This window comes from Atractosteus spatula, chromosome 6 (assembly GCF_055471065.1).
Source record: "Atractosteus spatula isolate fAtrSpa1 chromosome 6, fAtrSpa1.hap1, whole genome shotgun sequence".
Lineage (NCBI taxonomy): Eukaryota > Metazoa > Chordata > Actinopteri > Semionotiformes > Lepisosteidae > Atractosteus > Atractosteus spatula.
Window position 1 is genome coordinate 27,175,941 of NC_142711.1, and position 24,384 is coordinate 27,200,324.

Below are 24,384 nucleotides of genomic sequence, written 5' to 3' on the forward strand. Positions count from 1 at the left end.
AGTGTAAGACCTCTGTGAATGCAGAGAGGGTCACAGGGGAAAGAAAAAGAACACCTAGAGAGAAGTTGTAAGAAAGAGGGAGAGGAAAAGGTTTAGATCAGAGATCACAAACTTTTTTGACTTGGTGCCCCCTTTATTCACCAAACTCTCGTCCCGCCCCCAGATTTTTTATTGAATGAAATCTAGCCCTTTGCGTATATACTTATATTATTGCTTATTTGCATTATTTTGTAATATATACTATTCCAGATTTTGTAATAAATGTTGCATGTAACCATAATGTATAAGCATCCCCAATACACAACAGAATAGAAAACAAAATACAGAAGAGATAAGAAATTATTTCATCAAATAATAATACACACATATACAGTATACTGTATATATAACACCTCTAAAAGTAATAATCTTAAAGTGCATTGTACATGCCCAAAGTTGAATTTAGGCACTATAAGTATTCTTTTGAAGATTACATAGGGATCTTTAATAATCAAGTAGGTAGATCCTAGGTTTAATGACTCATGCTTAATGTACAATGTTTAATGGATAGTGTTTGCAGTCGACATACTGGGCATGTGTTTTTGTAATTTCTGATCCACAGGTAATAGTACCACCCACTGATCCACCATTTGGAGCAGCAACCTGTTTTTTTTCCTCAGTGCTCTCTCATCTCAGAACATAGCAGGCTTAGCCTTCCTTAGCTTCTGTGATCTGTCAACAGCATGAGGTAAAACAGTTGTTTAATAAAGAATTTAATTGCATGTCATGGATTGAGGTGTTCATCAACTTCATTAAAAAAAACACAAGGACAAAAACAAGTATGCATCAGCATGCATAGATTGCAAAGGAACAAGTAAAGGTTTATTCCACGCTGAAAAGAGAAGAAAAGAAACACATTTCAGCTGTTCCACACCTGAAGAAGGCTCCACAGCCGAAATGTTATGCTTCTTTTCTTCTCTTTTCAACATGGAATAAACCTTTACTTGTTTCTTTGCAGCCTATGCATGCTGACACAGCTACCTACTTAAACTACTTCAGCCCACCTCTGCTGTAACCTACTATGCCTTCCTCTAAGTCTTTTCCTTCTCTTCATCTTTCCTTCTCCTCCTCCCTGGCCTACTTACCCCCTTCTCTCACCAAACCAGCATTCTATCTCTTCATAGCCATCTGTTCCAAGACCAGGCTTTCTAACCACCTCCTATTCCTTTACAGATGTCATCGTTATAATATCTGCTTCCAAGATGACACCCTGTTAGTGGCAGCCTGTTACAGGAGCTCTGTGTCTTTTTGTTGTCTTTTCGTTTCTTTCAGTTAGTTAGTGAGTTAGTGTTTTTCTTTCATATTCTTGCCGGTTACTAGATACATATTGTATTGTATGTATTGTATTATTATTGTATCATTTGTTACACTGTGCTGTGTTGACTGTGTTAAGCTGCTGTGTACTGCAATTTCCCTCATGGGATCAATAAAGTATCTATCGCTATCTATCTATCTCACAGCCAAAGAAGGTTCCACAGCCGAAACGCTGTGTTTCTTTTCTTCTCTTGTCAGCATGGAATAAACCTTTACATAATTCTTCAGGTTCAATGATCTCTTCCTCCCTTGCTTCCTTTGCAACACCTCTGCACCATGATGTTATCCTGAATGATAAATATGAATTTAAGCTGTGGCTCTTGCTCCTGGAGCAACAGAATGGCATCACTGTCTATAATGGAACAAGTAATAGGTTTATTCCATGCTGAAAAAAAGAAGAAAGAGAACACAACTGTTCGGCCGTGGAGCCTTCTTCAGGTGTGAGAGAGACAGGGCAGTAGGCAAAGGTAAAGTAGCGGGAGAACAAAGGTTGGGAGGGAGGAGGAGTGAGAGGCGGGAGCAGGGGACAGACAGAGAGGCCAATCAAGAGGTGTGAAGTCAGAATGGGTGCAGAGAGGTGTGAAATGAAACTTCCAATGAATGGAGAAAATTTAAAAGAACAGTAGTCTGTCGTTAAGGGAAGGGAGAAGGTGTGATCCTAGCTGCAGAATTATTTTAGTTTCGGTGGTCTTTCTGATGTATGAGTTCAGAAAACCGTCTTTGAGAACACAGACGGAGAGATTAGAGTGGTCGTGGCCGTCAGAGGTGAAATGAGAAACAATGGGCTTGGAGAGATCTTTAATCTTTACAGCCCTGACGTGTTCTCTGAAACGGTCTCCGAGTCTCCTTCCTGTTTCTCCAATGTAGATGGCTGGGCATTTACTGCAAGAGATACAGTAAATAAGGTTGCTGGAGGTACAAGATGCTGTCTGGGTGATCCGGAATTGTCCTGAGGGGCCTTGAATGAGTGTGGTGGTGGCTGTGTATTTGCAGGTGATACAGCGAGCTCTGTTGCAAGGGAAAGTGCCTGGTGTGGATGGTTGTTGAGGGCGGTCAAGGGAGCTGTGAACAAGGAGGTTACACAGATTAGGTGGTCGGCGATATGAGATGATAGGGCGATCAGAAAAGAGGGCCCCAATGGAGGGATCATCCTGTAGGATGGAAAAGTTGTGGTTAATGGTCCTGGGGATAGGAAGTGTGTTAGGGTGGTAAGGAAGCACCAAAGGAATGCGGTTGTTACGGCGGGAGTTCCTGATCGGGTTGATGGTCCGGGGGGTGTTTTTGGCTCGGGCAAGGGCCCTGTCAATCACACTGCTGGGGTATCCTCTGTTGATGAAAAATGAGTACATTTCGAGGGCTTGGTTCTCGAAGTCGATGTCGTCGCTGCATAATCGTCGTATGCATAACGACAGAGCTCGCTGTATCACCTGCAAATACACAGCCACCACCACACTCATTCAAGGCCCCTCAGGACAATTCCGGATCACCCAGACAGCATCTTGTACCTCCAGCAACCTTATTTACTGTATCTCTTGCAGTAAATGCCCAGCCATCTACATTGGAGAAACAGGAAGGAGACTCGGAGACCGTTTCAGAGAACACGTCAGGGCTGTAAAGATTAAAGATCTCTCCAAGCCCATTGTTTCTCATTTCACCTCTGACGGCCACGACCACTCTAATCTCTCCGTCTGTGTTCTCAAAGACGGTTTTCCGAACTCATACATCAGAAAGACCACCGGAACTAAAATAATTCTGCAGCTAGGATCACACCTTCTCCCTTCCCTTAACGACAGACTACTGTTCTTTTAAATTTTCTCCATTCATTGGAAGTTTCATTTCACACCTCTCTGCACCCATTCTGACTTCACACCTCTTGATTGGCCTCTCTGTCTGTCCCCTGCTCCCGCCTCTCACTCCTCCTCCCTCCCAACCTTTGTTCTCCCGCTACTTTACCTTTGCCTACTGCCCTGTCTCTCTCACACCTGAAGAAGGCTCCGCGGCCGAAACGTTGTGTTCTCTTTCTTCTTTTTTTCAGCATGGAATAAACCTATTACTTGTTCCTTTGCAGCCTACGCATGCTGACGCAGCTACCCACCTGAACTATCACTGTCTATAATGATCACTCTCTGTAACCTAAAGACCTCCATCTTTTCACAGGTGCTGCCCTGTTCATAGATTTAGTGTCATTGCAGTGGTTCCCTTTTCAGATCCTGAAACAATCAGTGCACAACAAAATGGTCACCAGGATATTTTGTATGAAATATTTACACAATGTTATCTATATGTGTGTGTTTACTTATCTCACACATTCATCTTTTTATTCCTGGCTTATTTGATTTAACTATGTAGTTTGACAAGGTGAATTAGTGTGAATGCAGTTTGTAGATAACTCCTGAAGCTCCCTTAGCAACTTTGGTTGTAAATATCATCGTGTGAAACATTAATGGTTTTCTTTGGCAACTTTTAAATTTGAGGTTTCTAGATTTTTGAAAACTGTACCCTATGTTTATTGCCACACTTCCTTGGGGATACCACTTGCTGATTCTGTACCATTCTGTTCCACACACTTCTGTATCCAATGTACTGTACACATTACAAATCCTAATCTCTGCTTAGCATGAACCTGCCCAGGCGTTTAACCTGGGTTTCTATCTGTATCAAATTCTAAATATGCACTCCTCATATTCCATTACCCAGATTATATTTCAGACTCCCCCATTCAGCAGTTCAGGACTCAAAGACACAAGAAGCTTTAAAACAGTGGGTTTGAAGTGTTTGTGTAGCTGAAGATGGGCTAAGAGACTGGTAAATATGAATGGTCAAAAGGATTTCTAATGGCTAACTCTGGTTAATTAAATCCATAGTAAATCACTAGAACCATAATAAACCACTAGAACCATAATTAAGGATAAACATGTAACAGCCACAGAACATACTGTACCATAAATATAGAGACAAGGGAGGAAAAACTAAGGAAAGCAGGAGGAAAAACAAATGGAAATGGAAGACAGGAAAGAAAGGAAGAAAAAGTAAGAGAGGAACAGACATAGAGAGAAGAAACATCACCATCAACCTCCTCTTCTTCAAAGCTCGTGTCATGCAAGAGGAACTTGTTCTAATCAGTCTCTTGGGTTAGATTCTGGCTAAATAGTAATCTGGTGCTGGCTCTTAATGGATTGGTACACAGACCTAATGAGAAACAAGCAAATCTCTTTTTTAAAAATTCCGTGATCAAGTATCACATCAGTAGGTATGTACCCTTATCTGACAGATTTTAACATAAATCTTGTTCTTAAATTAAAAATAACATTAAATTGCCACAAACATTCAGTTATATATCAACATGTGACAGAAAAAGTAATAATCATGGCCTACATATGAACTTACTGATTAGTTTAATTGAAATGTTCTGATTCATAGCCCCCTGCAGTTCCTGCTAATTACAGTGGTGTGAAAAAGTGTTTGCCCCCTTCCTGATTTCTTATTTTTTTGCATGTTTGTCACACTGAAATGTTTCAGATCATCAAACAAATTGAAATATTAGACAAAGATAACACAAGTAAACACAAAATGCAGTTTTTAAATGAAGGTTTTTATTATTAAGGGAAAAACAAAATCCAAACCTACATGGCCCTGTGTGAAATAACAAAATGGAAAGCTCCCTACACAAGGTTCAAATAATTTACTAGAGTCTGGTCTTTAAGGTTGATCTGGACAAGAACCTCTCACCTCCGGTGTCTCCCTTTTCCCATTTCTATGTTCCTTCTGTATTATGTAAACACAATTATTACAATAGACTGGAATATTTTAAAGGTGAGCAACCTCATAAAACAAAACATAAGGGTCTGTAACATCCACAGATTTTGAAGGAAATAAATGTCAATTAAGAACAACAGTGTAATTGAGATTTTAATGAAAGTTCAGAGGGATGAAGGCAGCTGAACTATTAATTAAAATCAGCTGCCACAACTCGCACTCATTTTGACATACTATAAGTGCTCTGTCTTCATATATACCACGTCACCTTCTCCTCTTCCTTGCTAGTTTTTCTCACCCCTCCTCCACCCCTTCTCCACCTTTGCAGCTAGCCCCTTGGTTGGACAGAAGCCCTATCCTCCCCATTAAATGGCCAGGAGGTTGACCCTCAGTTCATCTCAATGAACAATTCTACTTTATCCCAGTCTTGGGCTGCTGTCATTCCTTGTGAAAGATAAAAAAGTTCCTGAGAGAAACAGTATGTTTTAACCTCTTTAATTAATTGATATTGTACCTTATCCTACAGGAAACTATAAATAGAACTTATTGCATACAATAAAAATTCAACAGTCTATTCTCCTTTACTCTTAAATAAGATTGGATGTGCTATAATTTGGAGTGTAGGGTTACTTTTACTTTTGAATTATGGACTAAAGATGTATATACTGTAAATATTTTATTCAAATTGAACGTTGCATTACTGAGAGGGAAAACACACAATGATGTGCGACAAGCTTTAAAGAAACAAAATGATGAAAAAGACCGAATGCTTTCAATATCTGATAATTAATGGGAGTTTGAAAAGGTGAAAAACACAGAAGTATTCTACTTAACATAAGTATGCCCACTAAATAAAACTATAATTCAAGTCTTTACATGTGTAGCGGCGAGGCTTATTAATAAGACAGAATTAAGTGTTGCTGTGCTTTCCCAAATGAGGCTCCATCTCTCTCTTCATCTCTGTGGTGCAGCCACAGAGAAACTATTCATGCAGGCTGATTTAAAGATGTTTTCTTTTGATAAGGGACAGCTCCCAAATGGGGATGCACTTAGCTAAGCCTGGCTATCATGATCAATGGTCATCCATTGGCGCCTATCTGTCTAGGGAGTGCCAGATGGACATCTGGACTGCACTCCTAGGTGTCAGGAGTAAGTGACTCATATCTCACCTTGATCAACCAATCAGGGACTGGTAGGGCCGAGTAACCCACGTGGTCCTCTTCCTGACTTGCTGGGACCCACAGTCATCTTTTCTCCTGTGCACAAACTTTGCTAGTTAAAGCCAACACTAACTAGCCGGTCAGTGAGCATCAGCAGCGCACCGTCGCAAGCCGCACAGCACAGCCTGGCACGGAGCCAGAGAGCCCACAGGAGATCTGAATCCCCAGAGATTGGATGAGTATTCAACTTCAATGCATTACAGCTCGAGAATTCAATTGTTATCCCAACCAGTTGATATCAATTTAATTCCTAAGAGTTATGTACTTGTTTTGAGTATCCAATGTAGAAGTTATAACCAAGTTCATTTATGAAACAGTCTAAATGAATGATATACTGAATGTATGTCCTCTTGATATATGTAACTCTTCGTAACTGATTGAATATATACCTTTTGTATTGTGATAACCCTCTCGATAAGATCTGTAAGGTTTACATGCATATTCTATGTATTAATAAATGTATCCTCGTGTATTAGTACCTGTGTGTGTGCGTTGTTTGAGTTATATCGCAAGGTTGGATTCTAAAGCCATTAAAAGAATCATTTTGTGATTTACGGCTACGATTAATAATTGTCCCCGTAAATGCCCAAACCCTACAGAACTGGTGCCTCGTGAGAGCACACTACACATGTAACTTAAATATTAGAGTCTTTTCCTTCTTTCCAGACACTTAAATAGTAAGTGGACTAAAAATGGTCTCCAGGGTATTTTTATGAAGTATTTATACAATGTTATCTATATGTGTGCGTTTACTTATCTCATGCATTTATCTTTTTATTCTTTTCATGTTTTTACTAGTGTATGTAGCTTGACAAAGTGAATTAGTATGGGAATTCTGTTTTTGTAGATACAGTAGCTGTTGAAGCTCCTTTAGAGCTCTGTACATTACAAAATATTAACGTAAGATATTTCGATGGAAAAAAAGAACTTTTGAGTGCGAGACAGACATCAGACAACAATAATGTGTGGACAATAATTTTTTGTAGCCATTGGAAAGTCTCCATTATGGTGTAAAATACATTTTTACAGTTTTCTAATGACTTTATGACTAAATAAACAGCATGTGACCAACAAGCACAAATCTGGCATCTAACACAGAGAATTATAACCAAATTACAAACTATTTCAAGTGAAATATATTGTTTAATATCACAACATCCAGTTTTGCAACTACATATGATGATTTTTTTTACTTTGAAAACATCATTACATCTTAAAGTACAAATAATACTGTATATAATATATTCTGCAAATAGACAGACTAATAGAATTTCTAATAAAACAAACCATTCTAATCTCACATAATACATTGTAAATTTACCATTCCAGAAATGAAAAAAAAAAAACAGTAAAGGAACAAACCATACAGAACATTATATACAGTTTTAACATAATTAAGAATATACATTCTCGACAACATTTTCTTAGAGGTAGAGAAGCTAATTCACATTTACCTTTACACTGTAGACAACAGATATTGATGTGAAGCTTTCAAGCACAGTTACATATCAGAAATCAGAAATACAAGAACAGAAATGCAAAGGGCTTACAGATAGAAACACAAACCTAATATAGACAACATATTCCAACCTTATAAAGTATATCACCAGTAGTTTTTTAAGTTTTATTTGTACAATTTGTGTTTCAGAACTGTTACCATCTAACAACTCTTTGTCAGTTAAACAGATATGCACCGCTTTCATTTCAAATTACATATTACTAGTATTTTACTGTGAATGTCAACTCACATTTGCTTTCTTTCAAAGAACAGAAACAGGAATGCTTATTTTATTGCAATTATAAACTGTTAAACTGTTAATCAAGCAGGATCACAGAATAGAAAAATCTAAATACAACAACACTTCCACAGAGCAGGTCCATACCCAGCTAACATAAAAAAATGTTGTAATAATATTTAAAAATGTTGCTGTAAGGATGTGATTAGATTATGTTAGACAATATTTTGCAATGTTTGACAATGTTACTAGAAGAGTGTCATTGGCACAATCAGGCATTTACACATAATGTAGCCATTTTACAAAAACCTAAATTATTTACAGTATATGTGGTATACAGAATATGTTCTTATACATCAAGCATTGTACCAGTAGTGTGTTAATTCTATGTTTTCTTTCATGCTACGACTGTGATAACATAGTAAAGAATATTTCATCAACATCAATTTTTCATTATGGTACCACAATTTGGTAAGTTGGGTATCTAGATGGTCCACAGATGGAAAAGCTAAAAGAATACTGTATCTGTGATGTGTATTGTTATATAATGTCTTAACAATAAAGTTTAATATTACATATACATTCGATTTATGAACATTATTACTTTTATTATATACTTTTATGCTGTCCTTATAATCATTAGTCATTGGGTAAAACTTCATAAAATTGAGGTCATAACCTCTATAGTTTAAAACCATTGTTTATTCCATATATGGTAAGAACAAACAGATCAGACAGAGGAGGGCAATTTGTCTTCTTATGAGATTCCAGTGACCACATAGTATTTCCCTTTAAAGGTACCTATACGGTATATATAAAAAGTTCAGTAGCCATCATTCAATGCACTTCAGTGCTACAGTCACAAGATACATTGCTCTGCTGGTGTGGCTGCACAATATCCTAATATACTGTAGATATATATAATATCTGTCCGCTACATGTTTTCATGTGAAACCAGTTATGTTTGAGTTTTTTTTAGTTTATTAATTTTAAATTTGTTTATTTATAAATATGGTTTTCTAAAAGCTGACCACTTGTTCAACTCCTACATTTTAAGTACTTACAGCTTTTCTTTGGTGATTGTGTGCAGTTGTAAAAACTTAAACATTTTGATCTGAGGAACCTGGCTTAATGATGCTTTAACTCAGACAAAGTGCTTCATTATCCAGTTGTAAGCACCAGCAAGATTGACACACACTACCACTATGTATTTGTGAAAAGGACAATTGTTTTTTGTTTGCAGGAAACGGGAGGATTGTCATAAAGGTACTGTATTTGCAGGCTTTTTAGTACACTTACTGTAGAAAAGGTCATTAACTGTGAATTTATCAAGTCTACTGCCATTGACACAGACTCAGGAATGTGCAGAATTTTTAAAGTTTTTTTTCTATTTAAAGACATGTCTGTGTCAAATAAGTTCTTAAAATATTCACCATATGTACACTAATATAAACTCTTGGTAGCCAGCTGTGAAGTTTAGCATTGACATTTCTTGATTGATTTACTACTAGAACTTTTATAAAGTTTCACAAAAGAACTGCTTAAGATTCTTCTAGAATACTGTTGTTGTCTGAATGTATTACTTTTTCTTTTTTCATTTTGCTTTAATTTTTTATAGACCTTCTTGTATCTTGAATAAACTTTCCCAACAAAAAAACTGAAATACCAAGCAGAGATGGAATATATTGTAAGTTCATAACTATGTTAAACTACAGAGGAATCAGCTTGAAAGCTAGAGGCCCTCTGGGTCTTTGGACTGCATCTTGTGAACACTGAGATCTGAGTGCTGAAGTTTGTGCCACTGTTTCCCATAGAGGGCTGATGGTACTTCATGTCCGTGCCAAGCAGCCTCTCCAGATGCCACCTCCTCCACTTCCTCTTTATTTCTGCTTGAACCTGTGGTAAAACAGTAGAGATACTTTTTATTATGATTATCACTTTGGTCTTATGATGAGACATATACAGTACATACTTTATATAAATACAGTAATAAACTACCAGTTGTAATAAAATTCAGTTAATTTTGGTAAAGTCGGAAAGACAGTCAACAGGTATATTTGGATAACCTTAATCTCAGCTGTAAAGTCTTGTATCTTTAATGTGTAAGTATAAAATTTGGAATTAAAAAACAACTAGCATTTCTTTTATGGCTCTTGAGTGTTAGGAATTTACTTTCACCATGGTGGTAATAAGAAAGGGAATGCCTTTCTTATTTCCAATTAGAACTTGAGGACATAAACTACTGTTTTATTAGAACTGCACATAAGAAAACAATATTACTTGGAATAAAATGTAAAATAATCAGAAAGCCAATCAACACAGACACACCACTCCTGCAACATGCAGAGTACTAGTTCTTGCTACACAGGCAGTAAATGTTTCTGATGTAAAATGATTAACAGGAAAATTATTTTTTGCCCTGTTTATATATATGCTTAAGATAACCATTTAAAAAAATATTGCCATTTCTAATGAAGTCATTGTAATATGTATTAAATATATTAATAAAAGTTTTATGAACCAAAATAAGCGAGTGTGTGTGAGTTAAACACCCTGTGAACACAGAAGTGACAAATGATAATAACAATGACACCATTTTGTAGCCAAGGCTACAATTGGCAGCCATCTGTGGAAGATTGCTGGCTGTGCATTCTGAGGCCACTGTCACCATGGGTAAGTGATGCCAGACAAGCTTTTGTTGAAATTAAGTGAATCACTAAAGTGGTTGGCTTCTGAGAAAAAAAAGTGAGAAGGTGAACAAAGCAGCTACATCAAACGAGCACGTTAATTGTCCCAGACTCTTTTCAAAAAGGATATACTAAAATTTGATTTTAAAATATTTTAACCAACCTCTCCATTTAGAAAACAGTACAGGACAGCTACAAGAAACCCCTGAAAAAGACAACAGACAGTTAGAAGTCTTAGGCCCTGTGCCAGAAAAAACATTTTTAAAATGAAAGACAACAGTACACTGTACTGTTTGTCTTGACAAGCTTTCGTAATAAGACAGACACCATTGTTTATGATGTAATTTAAAAGATAAGCTTTCAGAGTTTAAAAGTAAATTAATTGGGACTTTCTAAAAACATTTACTACCACAAGACGTCCGGACCTGTTTTTTTTTTAATACATGATGGCTGCAGTGCAGACTTTTAAAATTTAAGTACCACAACTGATATACAACAGGTGTGTGTATGTAATGCAGGTTTTTAAATATATTGTACAAGGTCATGAATACAAAGCAACTATTACTGACAATTGTACTATTTGTGGCAATAAAAACATAACACGAGAAGTGCTATGGTTAAAGGAGAATTATTACATGCATGGCTTCATTACTTACACAAAAAATAAGGAAAGTAAACATATTTATTGTTGTAAAACTGTGAATCCTTTGGGTGCCATAGTGAAACGGCAGTTAATAATGCTGGTTGCTAGCTTTTGAGTCCTGAGTTCGATGGGGTTTATGCTGGGTGCTCCAGTTTCTAATCTGAAAGTGTAGGTTATCTGGCGTTTTTAAATTCTGCCTGTAAGCATGTGAGTGTTTATCATTTGGTTCAGAGAGTAGCCCCTAGTCACTAACATGACAGAACAATAAAAACAAACAAGAGTCCACTTGGCCTACTACATTAGAAGGTGGTGATGATGATAATAATAAATCCAAGCATTTCATGAAAAAAGACAGGTTAATTGCTTCAAGAACAAGGCTGGATAGACCATTGTTTTCCCAGAAATGTGCCTCCTTTCGCAATTTTAAAAGTTTCTCCACATAGTTTCCACCTGTGTCCCCTGTTTGTGTTTCACTGGTAATTCATAGGCCCTGTGCCCCCTGCTTCCAGGATAGGCTCTGAGTTGCTGTGACGCTTACCAGGAATAAACAGTTTCCTGTTAATGGATGGATGACCACTTTAGACCGAGTGCCTTAGTTATGTTCAAGTGGCAAACTGCTTTTACTGTTTTCAAAGTGCATACAATGACGTGGAAAACAGAAGGAAAGCACTTAAAATGAAAATACTGACATCTAAAAATGCTAACCATCTTCTTAAGTCAAGTTTGTGTTGTAATGCTGCTGTGTACAGAGCTCTGAAACCCATTTAAACACTTTTTTTTTCCATTAAGGCCAAAGACTTAACCAGCTCAAAAAGGGAGCAAATGAAGTGTAGTTCCAGGCTGGAAAACTCATTCCAGTATAAATAGTGCAGTTTGATGTATGAGGTGATGTATGTGATAGATTCCATTCCTCTGATAAAAGGGTCCTTATGTTTATTTGCTATTCTCCTACTGATCTAATCAGTGGCCCTTATTAGAATTAAGAATTAAGGGTATTCTGTGGTCATATATAAATTCAGGATGAAATGTTATTTACACCTTGATAGCTAAGGATTATCCTCTAATGAAAAAAGAAAAAAAAAACTACTTTCTGCCACAAACTACAAAGCTGCATTTCAAATATGTTTAATTGTTGTACAATACAGTTAGGACTCTTACACAGAAACATTAGAAGAAGATACCTGTATAAAGCTGGAAATGTCACAGCTCACATGTTACATCTTTAATCTTACTGCTTCATCAAGCTGCCTGTTGACATTTACAAAAAAGAGACCTAGCAAGCTTCCCTTTAGATCTTTGAAATGCCAAAGACAGAAATAAGGTGAAAATATACTGTAAACTTGAACTTAAAAAATCACTTATAGTAGATAATATGAATTTCAGCAAATTCATATAGTTAAAACCAGGGAAATTAATGAATCCTTTTTGTAGAAGATACACTGGCATTTTATTGAACATGACAAAGTAAATTTGGTTTGCTGGTTAACATTTGTCATCAACAGGGTTGATTAACACAGGGTCAGCAGTGAAAGTCAGAGTCTAATTGCATGTGTGGCCACCACTGGAACCAATACAAGTTGTACATCTGCAATGCATGTTTTGCATCAGGTTGCAATCTCGAGCGATCCTGTCCTATTATTGCAATGCTAAGACAAAAATCTGTCTGGTCATGCCATATTTCATCCTAACTCATAAAATAATGTGTGCTCAAGTGTGGCAAGGATAAAACTCACATTCATCTCCTAAGAAAACTGTTTTTACATGAACAGCAGGGAGATGTGTGTTGTCCTGTTGTAATATTTGTAATGTAATATTTGACTTGTAATATTGTCATGTCAAGATGAGGTGAAGGTAGGATTGTATGTGAGGTCAAAGGGCGTGATAAAGGTATACGTCTGTACTGGAGGTCTGGAGGCTTTCAGCTACAAATGGAACTGATTCACTTCACTACAAGTCAGAAAGATCTGAAGTCAACAGTCAACTCAAATAAATTGTTTTCTTGATAAGCAGGGTACATTGCTGCCTTTCTGTTTTTCTTTCTTAATTCTTTCCAGGCCTGACATTCAACAGGTCAAGTAACCTCCTCATCTTGGCCCAATCAACATTTGTACTGAGAGAAGGTGATTTAAAACATATGCATTATCAGTATCATTATTATTATCAGTAAATCAGGCCTGAATGATCAATTAATCTAATAATCTAATTGAAATTATTCTCAATCATTTAACTTTTTTAATTAAAAAATGTTTTTTATTTTTTAAAACAAACTTACTGTACATGCATATGAATGTGTATACAGTATGCTCAGCAAATTTAATATACAATACAGGCTTTTGAGCAACTTTCTCTACTTACTTGAAATGACCCAAGGACGAGGTCGATTACCAGTCTCACTTCCCATTTAAAGTTGTCAGGAAAGAATGCAAACATGATGTAATGAATCCCAAAGAGAGGAATCAACAGCAAAGTGGATTTTGCCAGTCGTCTATAACATCAAAAAGAATATTACTTGCAATGCAGCTTGCATTACTAATATCCAATTCTTATTATAACATTAATTAAATCTGTTACCATCATCTACTGAATTTAAGTGGCATGAGAGTTCCTCATACACTTCCGAAATAATCTTACATCTTTCCATTATCAGCAAAGGATCTGGAAACTACTGCAGTACAAAGCTATGAAAAGCTTTCTGAAGAACCACTGTTTTACCTCAGGATGAAGAACAATTTGTAAACCTGATATACCAATGCACAAAGACAATGCAACAATCTAACATTTAAACCAATAGCTCATTGGGAACATACATACTGTATTTAAGATTTAAATAGTGAGCACATGGATTTTTTCATGTAGAATTGATACTTCACATAACAAAAAACTGAACTCAAGTTATGTGATTTCACAAAAAACACCAGGTGCTCTGCGTTTGGCATTTTAGTTGGGTGGATATTGAAAAAATGAACTAATGATCTATATAAATATGCATTGAATATTTAATATTATTTTTAATTAATGCAAAAGTAGTGTCGAGATTCAATCACACCCCACTAATGAGCAATGAAAATGTTTTGTTTGCCATCAGGATGATTGAAGGCAGACTGTCTGTGAGAGATGTTGCCTGGAGAATTATATTTTCTGCTGCTATAATCAACAGACTAGTCTGGTGTAAACTGCCTCTATTAGACACAAGCTACTGTACATTAAGTGTGACATAACAATGGCCAAGAACCATCACAGCTATATGACCCACATGTGTAATTGTTTTCAGCGCAGTGTAGTGTAACTGCAGCACAAGAAATTCTGGGAATAATTATCCTGTGTTTCAGCAGAGTGACTTCTGAGATGTTAGTAGTGAGTGGTGGAGCATTCTACTCAGTTATGAATGCCTATAATAGTCTTGTCAGACCTAACATTAGACAAGTTGTGGAAAGTTGTCGTGAGCATTGTGGTAACTATTTAATTTTTAAACCAACTGGTAGTGCTGGAAAAGGAGGAATCTTCATTAACATAAAAAAAAAACTTTTGATGCAGACTGAGGGCAACCTGTTCAGCAAAGTCCTTGAGTCAACAATTTTTCCATTCCCGCATGCCAATCTGGAAATGTCTTTTTTCCAGTAACAAAATAAGACCACACTTTGCTTTGATTACAGTGGCATGACTTCAAGACAATTTTGTCAACAGTGTGAAGGCCAGATTATAAGATAAGAACATCTGTGGGACCCATTCATTAGTGCCATCAAGACACTTGCAACTGGCTAACCTTTGCCAGATGACAATTGCTACACAGAGAGAATCCTGGAATGTCCCACAGTAGTCTGAGCAGAGTATGGTATGTCTATGCAACAATACTGCCAGGACTATGACAATCAGTGAATAAAGGAGTATGACCGCAAGAAGGTCATAACCAATACTAATGTCAAAGTGTTTTCATATGATACTGTATTGTATTTCTTACTTAGAACACTTCCATTTACCTTGTTTTATATTTTGTTAATATTTTCTCTGATATAGTTTTTTCTGGGATTATATATTTTTTAAATGTATCCATTAGTCATGACTGTGCTGTTTCTTTTTTGCATCAGTATATACAGTATATAAAGCAGACATATGATTAAAAGTATCTGTTTAATATTTTTTAAAACTGACAAATTCTGTTCTGACACTGCAAGATTAACTTAATAAGATCAATTAAAATAAAAAAAGGAAACCTCTCAACCGACCGATATTAAATCATACTTACAAATATTGGCTGGATTCCTTTCTTCCCACATCAGGAGAGTGTATCTTTTGAACTAATATGCGAATAATGCAAATGAACAGAATGAAGTTCACCTATCAACAAAATAGAACAATGTCAATGGATGGTACATTGCAGTCTACTTCCTTTCATATTTTTTCAGATAATTTACTTAGCTGTTTTCTGCTTTTTAAGGTTTAAGTAAAATATATCTCCGCATCTTTAATTTATGTTTTTATCAAGTTTTAAAATATGAGAACTGGGGCTATGTTACCTTTTAATTGAAAAGAACACAGACACACTTGTTTGTGGACCAAGGAGCATGAACATTTTCCCTCACTTGTTATATCTAAAAATGAACTAGCACTGGAATGACTTGTGTTGTTCATTGAAATCATATAGAGAATTTTAATGTAGCATTACATGAACCTGATTATTCAGCTGAAAAGTATGGTGTTCAACTACACTAAACTCCAAATCAAAAGACAACTCTAAGGATTGTATCATGGAAAGCAAACTATGTAAATATGTTTCTTTTTAAGAATAGTTAACAATCTGTGACAACTTTTATGAGCTAATGACCTCTTCTGTCAGTTATAAGCTTTTCCATGTATTTGAACTGCATTTTTAAGAAGTTCACAATTCACATGCCTGAATATGGAAGCACATTACTGCCACCAATGAAAAAAACAACAAATTGATTCATTAGTAAGTAATTACGAGATAGCAATGATCATACTTGTGTATAAACCAGTGCCAGTCAATGTATCGATAGCTTGTAGGTACTGTCACTGCAAATGTAACAGGTTGCTCATACACTGATATGATTGTTGCTTTCTTGTAATTACGAGATAACAAGCATTTTTTTCCCTTGGTGGCAGCAATGCATTTCCGTACCTGAAAGACTGTGAGGCTCCATCCTGTGAAATACTCTAAGGATGGCAGATTCTGCTGAGGTATTACTCTTATTTGTTAACTATTGTTCTCTTGATTGATAACAATTATGTATTCTGGGAATTTCAAATGACATGAGCAAAATTATCTTTATATACAGTATATGTTGATTTCTGACAAATTACTTCAATAAAAGATATTGGGGTAAACAGTATCTGTATGTATTTCGTGTACCAAAATGGTGTTAATCCATTTGTAGTAAGAGAGCTACTCATTTAAATACAGTGGCTACTAGCTACTGAAATGCATTACAATAAATGTAAATGTATAATGAAAAATAATTTCAATAATGTCAATAAAGTCATGTTGTATAATTTCAGTATGTTATGAAAACGTTTTCTTTTGCCACATTTCTCTGAATAAATTTACAATTCTAAACTCACAAAGGTTTTCTTCAGACAGTGTTATGTTCAAATGGAGTTATGAGCTAAAGCCTTAATGGTATTTAAGATTTTTCAATAACCTACCTTATGACCTTTATAAGGGTTCATGACCTTAAGCTTTCAAAAAGGTAATACTTACTCACACACAGCAATCTCTACTCAGGTTTCACTTTCACTTTTTCTGGTTAACTGTATTCTCAGATCAAGCACTGTCACTAATCTGACAGTTACTTTACAGAATGGTATCTATTTGTAACACGTTTATCAATACAGTATATGCCATTCTGTAAACATGCTGGTATTTGAGCTAACAGTTGACACACTAAGTAATTATCTGTAACACAGAAGTATTTGATTTGAATGCAAACCACACCTCACTTTTAAATCATTTTTGGAGAAGCTTCTTTACACATATGAAATTGATATCAAATCTGAAATCATTAAATTCAAATTAATTTTATGTTTCTAAAATAATTCAGGATTAACAAAATCTACAAGGTTTAATGCTCAGAACATCCTATTCATATGTTGCACATATAACAAAAATAATAGATGTACACTACTTTGTACACATATTTAGAAAATTATATTTATTATATAAATTATTATTTTTCTTTTTACTATTAGTATTTCCACTAATACTAATAACAACCCTTTGACAGGTTCTAAACTTACCACTATTGATACAGTAATGGGTGCTTTGATAATCCACCAATATGGATATACTATCATGTCCCAGCATCTAAATTACAGGGAAAAAAACACAACATACTGTAGATAAGGAGAGAATAAACATTGGGTAATTCTTGTGCATAATAAGTGCCTATGAATTCGCAGTATGTGCAAAATATTTTGCTCAAAACCTTTTGAAAATGAAAATGAAAATTTGCAAAGTTCATTATGTTAAAATTATATATGAGGTGATAAAACAAATATAAAGTGCATTGATAAATTAAATTCATCACATAAATGTATTAACAGACTGAATAAACAGAAATACAAGTTAAAACATCACTTGTAATTAAAGGGTAACTGCCGTCTCAATTCCTCAGACTAGTTATTAAATCTTGATAACAAAATAAATTGACAGTATCACAAAATTTTACAAATTCCAAATTACGCACAAAATCGTAAACTCAATGAAAGTACTGGATAGCAGCCATGTTGTCAAAAAAACCCTGGCCTGGCTACGGGCAAAAATGAGAGTTCACATGAATTGCAATGTGAGGCGGCCGTTCCTGCTCACTAGTCATTGTAATGGCTAATGTAATGCGATCTACAAGCGAATAAGTACAGGTTGTGCAACAGACATTTCACTGCAGAAATGTTCCAAAGTGACCTGCATGCAGAGTTAACAAATAAGTTGTATTTGTTGGAAAACCTGACTTGAAGTGGAGACCTATTGGATTAAAAGTGATGTATTTACAAGCTTGCTTGTTTACAATGTAATAAGGCTGTTTCATCTCATTGGAAGTTGTCTTGCCCCTTTCTGCATCACAGAATATGGCACTATGCATACCTGGACATTCTGTAGGTTTTTACTGTGTACATTTTACTTTCATTGTGGTTTGAAAGGCACTCATCAATGCTGATTCTTTCTAACCCCAAAATATAAAAATATCGTTGCAGTATAAATCAGTTCAGGTTTTTCACCCTCCTCTATTTTCATTGCACTGCTATTGCACCATCCCCTCAGTTCACCTTATGTGGAAGGGGAAGGTAGATTTAAATTTTATTAGAAGACAAAAATACACTTTGAAGGCAAGTTCTGAAAATTTCCCAGTATTTTGCTGTACTTTTCAAATTTAACGATGACTTCTGGAAATCAAGAAAAATTTTTCACCACAATCAAAGCACTTTAAAATCACTCTGAATCAATCAATCAGGAAATTAATAGAATCAAACAATAAGTGATTCATATATTTGTGACTACCACTGCTCAATCTCTGTGGGTGAAAACACATTTCAGAATTTCTTATATTAGATTGTATGATTAAAAAGTATATATTTACCAAGACAAACCAAATAACCACAGAGTGCCCATTCTGCTCACTCAGGTTTCAAACGTGTGACAGAGATCCTGCAGCTTGCCTTTAATGTCTGCATCACATCAACATCACACCATCCTTAAAAACAGCTTATCCAATTCAGGGTCATTGTGGCATTTCTGGGATCAAACACTTGGCCTTGGCGTGTTTGTGTCTGCCTTGCAACGTGCTGGGGCATGTGCGACTGGCATCCCATCCAGGATATACCCAAGGAAGCATTGGGGGTAAGGATTAAGCCCTGGATGGGATGCCAGTCCATCACAAGGCACACACAGACACAAACACAAACAAACACACTAGGATCAAGCTTCTTTTTTTTTACAGATTAAGCTAGCAGTACGTCTTTGAATTGTGGGAGGAAACCAGAGCACCCAGAGAAAACCCATATAAATGCGGGGAGAATGAACTCCAAAAAGATAGCATCCCAAGAATTGAAAAGAGGGGCCAGCACTGTGAAGCAGCAATGTTAACCACCGTGTTGTTTCTTTAACATCTGGTAAATTCCAAAATTTACTCTTCCTCTCGGCCCCACAGCACCTTTTCCAAAAAAAAAAGTGGAGATTTCCAACTTAAACTTCCATTGATGTGAAATCAAGTGGCTAAAATTCCATGACAAAAGCAAATTAAATTATGTAATAAAGTATTGGTACAGTATGTTGCAGGTGAATTCAAATTCAAATATAAGAAAAAATATTGTAGTCTTAGGTGATGACAAAGTTAGGTTTAATAAACTCACCCAATATCATTAAAATAGGCCCTTGCAATGCTCCAAGCTGTGATAAATACTGATGGTGTTCCTGGAAGAATGGAAGATTATATAATTATAGCATCTGAAACAAAGAGTGAGGCCAATCATTTCTAGGTCAGCAAAAATAATTTGAATTCACTTTATTTATATTGTATCCCTCTGGAAAACATTTATACTATAAAACATTAAAACATTATACTTTTAATTTTTATAAAAAGTAATAATAAATAGAAACCTACCCCAACCAATCAAGATGTAACACCAGAAATACTTCCGCTCAGAAAAGAATGATATGGCCAATAGGGTATGCAGGTAAAGACCTTCAACCAGAAGCCAGAAGAAGTTGGCCATGATACAGTATTGGAAGAAGACAATTGCAGCTTTGCAGCCAACCTAGGAAAACATACAGTAAGATCAGTGATATGTGATTTTGATTTAACAGTACCCATCAGCACGATAATTTCAATATTTTAAAGATGTGCTTCAGTGATACTGAATGAAACACTTAATGAAATGTAAAAATGCATGTTTAAAGGGTTCTCTTGAATTATAAAACCTACAACAGCAAAAAGTTTTATTATCCATTAATTTATCAAAAAGTTTAGTATCCATTATTTGTATGCACGAATAAATAATATCATGAAATAACAGAAAATGTTGGGACAGTCTAAGAACACTCAGCATACACTAGAAAGAGAACAGCAAACATGTGGTTCTTGCTACAGAAATTAAGATCAGACCTTTTAGAACTACCCTGTTTAAGCAGTGAAAAACATTACACTGTTTAGTTAGAAACTATTGTCTGTTACTGAACATTTTACTATGCTAAACTTAATTCCAAATATAGTCTATCTAACCTGTTGGAGTTATATACTTAAAACCAGTCTTGGGATTTATTATAATAGTGCTTTTATTCTCAAATTGAAATGTGCACAAATACACATCTTTAAATTTATCACACTTCCATGGGTAAGTTATTTTAGGGCTATTTTAGCTATTTCTAAAACTGACAGAATCAGAAAAACACCTGAAAAATGTAACAGTTGATAATGTGAATTAAAAAAAACATTATACATTTACATTAAATCTTGAAAGAGTATATACAATATCTATAAGCTGCAGAATCATTCATTTTGAAGAAAAGTATGAGGTTTAATTTGAGTAGGGAAGAAAATTACTTTAATAATCTGCATCTGTACATTATGCCTTACAGTTTGTACAAAGGTTGTTAGGATATGATAATTAGCATGTTAGATTTCTTGTTAAAATATTGCTTACAGAAAATACGGGAATAGTTTGGAAATCACTAGGTATTTTCATATCTGTGTATTTTGTTTTTATTAATGTATTAATTGACTAATTAATTGAAAGCAATTTAACAATGGCTATAATTGGTTAATTTCTCTTTCTGTTGATTTTTGTTTCTCTTCACTGAAATATTTACAGTATACATATTTTTCAAATATTTATAAAGATTTTTCAAATGCAGATAAAGCATAATTTTATTTATAATATAATTTAATTTTATTTATTTTAGGAATTTCTTATAGGCTATATATTTTGTCAATATTTAAATCCAAATTTATCAGTGATGTGATTTTTCTACCATACACAACAGATGGAAAACTTTTGGAACATATGCAGACTCAGTCTGCTGATACAGTAAACAAAAAGCTGGAGGCATCACAACAGAGATTTTTCAAAGGCTCAAGGTCCCCACTGGACCTTAAAAGTCATTAATGATTCCTTATTTCCAATTACCTATAAAAAAAGAAAATACCAAACAACTGAGCTGTGAATGTTTCTGCAACTCAAATAATGAGCCAAAATACCACTGACTGTTTCTCTTAAGTGTCATCACTGTGCAGAGCAAGCGAGTAAAAGTATAGCATGCCTGCAACTTCAAGTGGTTAGACTGTGGGAGTTGGGATTCTGGCAAATTAGTTTTTGTGATTCAAGCAAAGATGAATCATAGGTAGGTGGTATAACAGATGAAGGTAACAGACTGGAAAACAGGGCAAGCTTCAGATATAACAAATGTAGAAATATCTAATTTGATACCTTTAAAATAAGAAAAACTGCCTTCAAACAAACCAGTCTAAACCATGTTTGAACAGAAATTTTACAGTAAGCGTTATGGTTTTTCTTTTTTATGTAATCCTGAAAAAATAACTTAATGTTTTACTTTGTATTTCTGTGTACTGTATAAAAGAAAGTTTGTTTTGGTTAAAAATACATTGAAACAATCAATCTCTACAGTTAACCAGCTGTCCAGCTGCAAAAAGGAAACCAAAAGAAGGAGATCCTGTACTGCTCTATGGAAAAAAGTAATTTTTGCATATGTATATATAATGTGGTGAGTTCTTTACCAAGTTATTAAGGTTGTGGGATTTTTGGTGCTGTGAACACCTAGTTTAAAAACAAAAGAACTGAACATATCATTCCTTACCCTCACTGGCTGAGAGCTTACTTGCCATTTTTCATGTTATCTTGCCTTCAACAAGATTGTGGGCATTTACTGTAGGACACGGTTCCATTCAAGTGTGTTAGTCTGATGGTACTCAGTCAAGGAGTACATTAGTTAGCCAGTTACATTATAGGATTACTTATTTTCTGCACTAAAAGACAAAAAATCCTTTCTGTAAGCTTCACTTTTTATAAAATCGTGATGTTGTATATTTGTTCTTAAATGTATAATAAAAACTCATTAAAATCGTTTTGGATAATCAGTTTCAATGACAATTTTTTACAACTTTGACAACTTATTTTAATGGATATCAGAAGCAGAGCTCTAGGAATGCATCTACATTCTTAATTATGGGTGAATTACTGTAAAATCTCCTAAAAACCTACCTTAAAAATAGAAAGCAGGTACAATACTATCAGAGAAAGAAAAAAACTAGAATCAAACGGCACTTCAACATATTATAGAATGAACTAGTGTCACTATTCATCTTAGTTCTTTCATTTCACTTTTGTTTTATTTCACCTTTTATTTTTTGTAGCAATTCACTGTTGTGCATGACTAATGGATTGCCTGCAGATGATCGGTGATGAAAATGGGGTCTTGAAACCCAAGGATTTTTTCTGTATTTTATACAAATAGAATGGTTTTGGTTCACCAGATGTTACATTTATAATGTGCTATTTATAGTTTGAACATGACACAATACTGGGCTCTGTACACAAGATTGCTACATTTGTTACAGACAAAAGCTTGACAAATACTCTGCAAATGCTAAAACAATCACCGTTCAACTTAAAACAAAATAACAGAATGTACTAACATTTGACTTGCAATAAATAAAAATGGAATTTACAAAGAAATATACAAGTTTAAAAATAAAAGGTATAGATAGACTGAATATAAATGCATATATATATATACACTGTATATATACATAAAAAGATTGATTACATAATTACATAAAATACATAAAATTATTTTGGATAGAAAGTAGAAATTGCTACAATGGAGCTAAGTTTAATCTGAATGTAGATTTGGCTAAATGTTTTGCTTTAGCCATTTAAAGAAATACATAAACACCATAAACAACTTAGGAACCTTAATATAAAAGTTCCGTATGTCCTGGGAGTCTTCCAATTGTCTCAACCTAAAAAGGTTCTCATTCGGAGAACTGTGATTTCAGCTCTACCTGTAAGCAGAGAGTGTTGTTCAGTGAGATCAGACTCTGTCATAAATTATGCTGATTCTAATGTAAACACTGTGCTATGAAGTATGAAAAATGTTGTATGGCCTTGTAGCAGCAAAGCTATTTACTGTGTGTTTAGAATTAAGTGTTCATAAAAATGATAATAATCTTTCCCTTGCCATGAACAGAAAATAACCCTGGCACTGCTTAACTCCTTTGAGTCAGTTTCTTAGGAATGCAGCTATAACTTGGAACACCAACAATTTGGATGGGCTTATTCGTTAACACAAACCAGGGTATCTTAAATATAGACTCATCATGACACCTCCAGTGATGAACTGCTCAGAGTGACACTTCTTAAACTAGGTCTCAAAGAGGGAGAGACGTGTGGACTTCAACCCCAGATGCAAGCCACCTGTCATACTGTATATAACCATTGAAAGGGCCAGTGTGATACACCTATGAGGAATATTTCACATGGAGACAGACACATCCCCTGATTACAGCACAAGCAATCGGCATCCATGACGAAGCAACTTACCAGGCTCTGCTCAATAGTTTAAAATGCGCTATTACCCTGGCAACATGACAGCTACCCAATATTGTGACTGCAACTATTGCTGTTCGAACATAACTGGAATAAAGTCAACTGAAAAAAACTACCAGACTGAGAGATCTCTGTAAACAGAATTATGCCCAAGAGATTCTCTACGACAAGAGACATTTTGTAACCTGCTCCCAATTGATCATTCATCTTGCCAGATCAATGAACTAATACTATCAAACTTTTGTCAACACCACTGAATATCATGGAATATTCAGAATAATGGCAAGCACATTTCTTTTACGTGTCTTACCATCTAAAACACATTCACAGCTGGTCCAAATTCAAACATATTTCATCTTCAGTGCAAGGCAAAGTAAAAACATTTTTTTTTCACTTCTCTTGAGCTGAAATAATTT

The 24,384-nt window shown here is 35.2% G+C and overlaps 1 protein-coding gene across 1 annotated transcript in view; it reads right to left on the bottom strand.

The window, feature by feature from the left end:
* Positions 1–9,648: 9,648 nt before the first annotated feature.
* The window catches only part of LOC148832729 (vasoactive intestinal polypeptide receptor-like), a 108,063-nt gene continuing 93,327 nt past the window's right edge, over positions 9,649–24,384 (bottom strand). The window contains exons 7-13 of the mRNA XM_088919180.1: positions 20,008–20,161; positions 19,757–19,817; positions 17,648–17,714; positions 15,639–15,730; positions 13,751–13,880; positions 10,916–10,957; positions 9,649–9,961 (exon numbers count right to left, since the gene is read on the bottom strand). Coding sequence (XP_088775306.1) covers positions 9,770–9,961; positions 10,916–10,957; positions 13,751–13,880; positions 15,639–15,730; positions 17,648–17,714; positions 19,757–19,817; positions 20,008–20,161 — 738 coding nt within the window. The 3' untranslated portion in view covers positions 9,649–9,769. The remainder of the gene's footprint in view (positions 9,962–10,915; positions 10,958–13,750; positions 13,881–15,638; positions 15,731–17,647; positions 17,715–19,756; positions 19,818–20,007; positions 20,162–24,384) is intronic.